Here is a 7,287-nt window from a genome sequence, read left to right on the forward strand (position 1 = left end):
TTTACTGACTTTGAAGTAGTAAAAGTGCACAAAAAGCTACTGAATTGCAGTAACATTAGTTGCTTCCACTGTTGGCTGTTGCAGTGAACCTTCATATTCACTGCCTCTTATTGAAGTTTTCATATTATCTAATCTTGGCTTCACTTTCACATTGAAGTTTCATACTGACGACCTGCTTCTGGCTGATTATTACACAAAGAAATTGCACTGATCCTTCTCATTCACTGCTTTTGTACTGCAGAGTGTTGCTTCCACACAGATCTTGGCTAATCATTACATGTAGCTGTTGCAGTGAAAGTTCACATCCACACCTTTTACTATGAAAAGCTTCACATACTGGTAAGCGGATCCTGCCAAATGATTTGCTGTTGCTGTGATCCTTCATGTTCACAGCTGATGGATTTTGAAGTTTCATATTAAATAGGAAAGCGAGACTCACACAGCATCATCTTTCGGATCGTTACCATTGATAAAAAATAGTACACATCAATACCAAAACCTACAACATTACATTGAGAAGAAGTTGAAGTTATTTTGAGAGAAGATCTAAATATTTATCCACATTTACCCTAACCCTAACCAATCACAGCATCTTCTTTCAAATCATTAATATTGGTTACTGATACCATACATGAATATAAAAAGTCTACAGCATTACATTGAGGAGAAATTCATCATTCATACCATTCATACCCCTTGGCTGCATTGTTCTAAGTGTAACAATCCACACATTGGGTTAAAAAGCATCAAAGTCATGTGTCTAGTTTGGCATAACGTGTATTTATGTTACTTTTCAACACAACATATGAGAATAATAACACATGACACAACATACACACACACACTCAGATCCAGCTCTTATCATTCCATCACCAAAACAAGCAGAACATCAGCAGGAAACCTGAACAGGACATGGTCAGGACAAAAAAAAGAGATGAAATCCTAAAAATAACTTGAACCATCACATCCGTGGAGTTTGTTATTGTTCATCATTTCGGTCCCAGCAGTCGTGCGGGGCGGAGGAGCCGGAGGTTAACGGGACGGTGGAGTGAGTGTGTTAACAAAGCAGGGTGAATGTTTTCTCTGTAAGTGGTTTAAGTGTCTTCACACACACACACACACACACACACACACAGAGAGAGAGAGAGAGAGAGAGAGAGAGAGAGAGAGCGCAGGGCCTCTCACAGTAAAGAAGCGTGACCAGCAGCAGCTGTTGGGCTACAGCTGTCTGTTTGTCTGCTGAGACTCTCTCTCTCTCTCTCTCTCTCTCTCTCTCTCTCTCTGTTTGCATCCTTGTCCCTCTCTCAAAGAACACACTTGCTCCCCACTTGTTTCTGTCTGTCTATGTGTGTGTGTGTGTGTGTGTGTGTCTCTCTCTCTGTCTCTGTCTCTCTCTCCTGTTCTGTGACTCTCAATTTCAATTCAATTCAACATGTTTTATTGGCATGACAGTCTAAAAAACAAATAATAGGCCTACTGCAAAAGCATTTAAGTAATATTAATCAACATTTCAGAAAACAAATCCCATCCCCTCCCTTGTATCAGTGTATGTGAGAGACCCCCCCCCCCGTCTCTGTCTCTCTCTCAGTTCACTTCAATTAATTCAGTTTAATAAAAAAAAAGCTTTATCGGCATGGTAAAACACATTTACATTGCCAAAGCACAGAAAAGACTAATCCTTAAGTGTAACATGTAAACTGACAAAGACACAAAGACTATCAGAAGGTATTCATGCATTGTGATTGTGATACAAAAATGGTCAACCCAAACAAAAGTAACATAGTGACTCAGTTTCCACTGACAAGCTGTTACACTGTTACATTTTGACATTTCACCAAGGAGGTAGAGTGCTTTTACTGTGATTGATTAATGTTTGCTATATTTGGCTAATCGTTTGGAAGAGGAGTTCTCCTACACAGCTATATTTGGGGCATGAGGTTTAAGGAAGTGAAGTTCAGTTTCCACCTCATGTAATATACAGTGGGATCATGGCCATGTCCTATTTGGGAAGCTGAAATTAAATTAAATTAAATTAAATTAAAGTTCTCAATTCAACTTTTCAATTCAATGTGCTTTATTGGCATGCCAGGTTAAAAAACAAAGCATTTAATTAAAAATTAATCAACATTTCAGAAAATAAATCCCATTCCCTCTCTTATATAAGTATGTGGGAAACCTTCTCTCTCTCTGTGTAAAGTATAAATATTCATAATTTATAATATAATATGGAACTGGGCCACTCGCTACATTTTATATGATAAAAGCTTCTCTGCTCTCTTGGTTGCTGCTGATTTTAATCACACGAGCGCCATCCGGTGGTTCAGAAAACACACAGCATCGGCGGCAGGAGAGCGGTCACATGACCAAACGCGGAAGTAACATTAGAAACCATGCACCCTACATAAGTTAGTGGCTTTTCATTGCGTTTGTCTTCATATCTGCGCTTGTTCTTGACAAAACAACATGGTTCACTGTTTCCTGATCCACACCGTTTGTCCGGTACACGCTCTGGGAGCCGGGGAGAGCCGCGTGCTTTACTCCCGTGTTTTCGGGCCAGATGAAGGCTTCCAGGATGAAGAGCTCGGTCCGGAGGAGAGACGACTTCTGCAGAAAGAGAAGCTGTTAGTGGTGGCAAGGTGAGCTGGTAAACAGGCCTGGTGATGGCCCGGTAATAAGCTGACACAGCTCAGCCCGCTGTCACTTCTGACCGAGAGTCAGCAACTTCCAAAACACACTGTCTGACATTATGATGAACAGAGTATGAAATGACCAACACACCACATGTAACTACAGTTTGTCTGTGACTGACTGGCAGGTTCCTCTTCTACCCAGAGTCTACCAGACACTGTAGCAGGCAAACAATCCTATTTTTAGGGTCATTTTTCATCTATTTGACTTAAAGAAGTGTCTGGTGGTGAATTCTTGACTCCGTCACTCACTGTGGCTATAGTGGATGAAATGTTTCTTTACACCCTTGATCATGAATAATGTCTGATATGCGATTAATAATCTGCATAACAAGATATCAGCTAAACCAATAGGTATTAGGAAGCACAAATAAATGGGCTAAAATTATCCTTAGACAGTTGATCTGGGGTCAGTTTTGCTAAAGCTCTATTAAAGGTGCTATGTGTAGCATTTTTAAACATCAATTTATCATTGGCAAATGAATTGTGATACCGTACTTTACTGTAAACAATTGAGATCATGGTTGAGATGATTGGTAGCCTGTATCCTGCCAGTGGTTTCTCAAAATTAAGACCACATCTCCCATAAACCCCACTGCTTCCTGTCGCAAAGAGGATGTTGTTACTTCTTCCCCTCCCTGGTGTTGCTGTGTGTGTGTGTGTGTGTTTATTTCCTCTTTGTCTTTACTGATGAGGATCAACACACGCTGGAAGTGATTTTTCCATCAGCATTTCATTTGTTTCACCATCTGCTGCTACAAACTCTGAAAGAAAGAAGGAAGAACAGCCAGCGCCCTCTTCCTGTTTTGTGCCGTAAAGCAGTCCATCAGATTTCCCTCCAAATCTGATCTGACAATACAAAATACAGTGTAGAGGCTGACAGTCTTCTTGGTGATGATCTTGTTTGTTTTCGGTAATTGCACTAACGTCTTAAAATTAATGTGGTAATGATTTATTGATGTTAAAATGCTACATGTAGCACCTTTAATGATCAAAAATAAGAAAGGGGACAGGGAAACTGTCCCAGCGCTACATGACACACACTTACATTCACTGTTCACTATTCTAGCTTTCACTGTTCTAGCAACAGAGTATGATTTTTAGGATGGAAAAGAGCCTCCAGATGATGGCTGGTTACTGTAGAGCAGACAATCCTCCCAGCCATAGCCATAATCTCCCTGCGTCTGTCAGTTCCCCACTCAGCCTCCTCTTCCTCTCTCAGGCAGGTGCGGAGCGCGGTTGCCCTGTCCCGCGAGGCTTCGGGGCGGGTCCTGGTGGAGACGGTGCCGGGGGAGGAGGTGGTGGCCCTGCAGGAGGCCGACAGCGGCGTCCTGCGGCTGAGAGCCGGAGACCCCTTCTCCGGGGAGACGAGCGCGCTGTGGCTGGGCGTCCAGAGCCTGGGCTTCACGCTGGTCTGCGAGCCGCACGAGAACCTGGTCCTGGCCGAGGGAATCCTGCGCGGCCTGACCCGGCACTGCCTGGAGCACCTGCGCATGCTGGGGCCCGGGAGCGAGGTGAGCACACTCGCATACAGGGCTGAAAGATATTGGCAAAAAAATTTGATTGCGATTATTTGACAGAATATTGCAAATGTGATTTCATCATCAAGTTTTTCTTGTCGTAGAACTTTGGAACTTAAAAATTGTTTAAAGAAAAGTGATTTTGTTTAAACAAAAATAGATGTCAGTGTGCAGGATTTACTGAGTTTGAGTCTGATGAAATGTTTTGATTCATGGACCAAAGATTCCCTGCAGCACTAAAACACCTTGTTCAGAGCAAATAATTTTAGCGTCTGCGATGTGGAAATTGCAGAAGTTCATATTGCGATTTTGATTTATTCCAATGAATTGTTCAGCTCTACTCCCATACATTCATAATTAAGCAGGGCCTCCACTATATGCATTCAGCAATGGTGGACTACCTCACCAAAACAATTTCCACGACTGCCAAAGAAAAACATGAAAAATTTCAAATGATTTTAGCATTTCTGTTACAGCTCCACTCTGTGATTTAGTCTGACAAGATGTGTGTATTTTGTCATAAAACACTTGCCTGGTGCAGCTTTGATAATATTGTTTTCAAATAAAAGCTGTTTAGTGGAGCATCTACACATGCTTAAAGGCCCCATTACCAAGAAATCAGTTCAATCAAACTTTATTGACCCCCATGGGGACAAAGCTCAGTGCTGCGGCTCTGATAAACAGGAAATATGTGCAGGAGTTATGTAAGTTGAACATAACAGGAGCGCACAACGCGAGCCAAATGCTCAACAGCAGCTACTCATTACACATTATGGAGGTGGCAGTAAAAAACAAAGCAGCGGCGATGAAATAAGATTGCACTCATACAGATTTTATCACTGTACTCGCTGTAACCAACGTGTGATCATTAAAAAAAACCCGAGTCACCTCTCGTGGCATGCGGTCTTCAATAACAATATCTGCCGCCCAGGTCCTGCTGAAGAGCGACCGCATCGACGTTCTGCTCAGCCGCCTGCTTCCTCACGGACAGCTCCTCTTCCTCAACCACCGCTTCGCCCAGAGCCTGGAGAAGGAAGCGGCGGTCTACATGGCCAAATGAATCGGGAACGTCCCCAGGGGGGGGGTGAAACGGCAGCCATGTTGGAGTCCTTTAAGCCTTCCTCTGAGTTCACGCCGCCTGGGACTGAGCCGCGGTCCGGTGGCCAGTTTGAGCCGGAAACAAGGTGGCTGTGGTTAACCTTTGCTGACATTTCTCAGGTGGTAGAAGAAGAATGGACTGCTGGCAACTGCTGTTTCAGGTTGAGTGTGGTGTGAACACATGGTACTGTGTATCTTCCCCTTGGCCGGTTGTGATTCACTGTTGGCTGACTGGTTGAGGTTTGTTTTACCTTGTGGGAGGTTTCAGTTCAAATCCAGTTTGTCAAAATGGACAGTGGAAAGAAGACTTTGTCAGATCAGTGTGTGCAGGTGAAGAGGCCGGTTAAACCCTTTTTCTTCACAGCATCAAATACGGCTATTTATTTAATTCATGACACTTGAAAGATTGGCATGGTGTGACCTTATAGAACCATGATTGACCGCTTGACCCTCCAGTATTCCTGGGGTATAAATGAAGCATAGTATACATCACTCAACTTTTTTCATATCAAGGAACCCTAATGTAGCACACATCAGGGCCACGGACCCCCATTTGATGAGATTTTGTCTCTCTGACCCAAATCTGAGAACATTTCTACTGTCAGATATGATTTTGTCCAGAATTCCATGACTATCTGTATTGTAGGTAGAGAGATAACTATGATCAAAACAGTCATCTACATTCTCTAATTGTGTTAATGTTTTGTAAATGAAATAATGGTGAAGTTTAACAATTCATCAATTTGCTGGGGGGACCCCCTGGAACCCCCCCTCAAGGACCTCTGGTGGTCCCCAGACCCCACGTTGAGAACCACTGGTATACATCATTGCCCCTATTGTGCCTTCTAACGGCTCGGTGCAGTTCATAAATGGGAGGAAGAGTATGAGAAAACCAGAATTGAGCGTTTGACACATGAATTTGCATCATATCACAATGACAAACTGTCAAAAGTCGAGTAAAATAAAGTCAATTTTATGCAGAAATGTCATGACACCTGACACTTGACACTGAGACATTGAGAACAACAACAAAGCAAGCAAACAGATTAAATGATCACAAAGCCATAATAGAGGACACACAGTGCAGGAGCCGGCATTTGCGCACTCCTGCACTGTTCTGTTAAAACTAATGCACTAAAGCACAGTACAGAACACACAACAGAACAAAAACAGGCAACAACAACATCCAGACAAGAAGAGAAACAAATGTATTCCTGTATCTGTTGTACCTCCGACTGCGGCTCCCCGTGAAGCCAGACTCTCCCGCTCCTCCTCCTCCTGGCTTCAGAAAACACTCCTACACAGGTATTTTGTGCTTACAACCAAATCCAAGCCAAAGTGGTGATTTAGGAAAATTGATCTCGATGCCAGAATCGGTTACTTTGATCTTGTTGTTTTTCTGTTTTTTCGAGTAATTTGGCATTTACTGGGCAGCGTTACAGTGAAGAGAAAACGGGAAGGATGAGAGGGGATAAAGGTTTTGGGCCGGGATTCGAACTCAGGATGTTGCGGTAAAATGGCATAATCCTTAACCAGCTGAGCCACCGGGACGCCCCCTTCTCCTTTTTTCTATATTAAAAAATAAAACTAATTTCTAACATTACCCAAGGCGTGGATGCTGTAGATGTAATTTTCATTTTTATTACATTCTTTGAAACTCCTGTACTGTGGAATCAAGGATAAAGTACATTTCTAAAAAAAAAAAAAAATACGCCCTGGGGATTATACTGGTTTGAAATGATAAAGCACAGCAGAGAGGAATTTACAGTTTGTGCAGGTGGGGATGCGGGGAGAAAAAAACAAAACAAAACTCAGCCTCAAAATGCAAAAAAAGTCAACAAAAATACATCTGGACTGGATAACACAACTGAATCAGATAGTGAGTGTCACTGTAAGCCCAGGGGATGGCACTGTTGTTTCTCTGCACACACACACACACACACACACACACACACACACATGTTGTAGTGATGCTGAAGGAC

General features: G+C 42.7%; 1 protein-coding gene across 1 annotated transcript; it reads left to right on the forward strand.

Moving 5' to 3' along the window:
- The first annotated feature begins 2,387 nt into the window (after window positions 1–2,387).
- Window positions 2,388–6,856, forward strand: ap5s1 (adaptor related protein complex 5 subunit sigma 1). The gene is made up of 3 exons (XM_071515960.1): window positions 2,388–2,636; window positions 3,910–4,201; window positions 5,139–6,856. The coding sequence occupies exons 1-3, from the start codon at window positions 2,464–2,466 to the stop codon at window positions 5,265–5,267; spliced, it is 594 nt and encodes a 197-aa protein (XP_071372061.1). The 5' UTR covers window positions 2,388–2,463; the 3' UTR covers window positions 5,268–6,856.
- Window positions 6,857–7,287: the final 431 nt, after the last annotated feature.

Source organism: Centroberyx affinis, unplaced genomic scaffold (assembly GCF_046629955.1).
Source record: "Centroberyx affinis isolate AG114_WGS23_722 - 3 ecotype Tasmania unplaced genomic scaffold, CSIRO-AGI_Caff_v1 ptg000384l_1, whole genome shotgun sequence".
In the NCBI taxonomy this organism is placed as follows: Eukaryota; Metazoa; Chordata; class Actinopteri; order Beryciformes; family Berycidae; genus Centroberyx; species Centroberyx affinis.

Bases quoted from the DNA above. Each gene is read 5' to 3' on its own strand.
- ap5s1 (XM_071515960.1), top strand. From the start codon at position 2,464: ATGGTTCACTGTTTCCTGATCCACACCGTTTGTCCGGTACACGCTCTG. The intron at 2,637-3,909 runs GTGAGCTGGTAA...TTCCTCTCTCAG, and splicing joins AAGCTGTTAGTGGTGGCAAG to GCAGGTGCGGAGCGCGGTTG. The intron at 4,202-5,138 runs GTGAGCACACTC...TCTGCCGCCCAG, and splicing joins TGCTGGGGCCCGGGAGCGAG to GTCCTGCTGAAGAGCGACCG.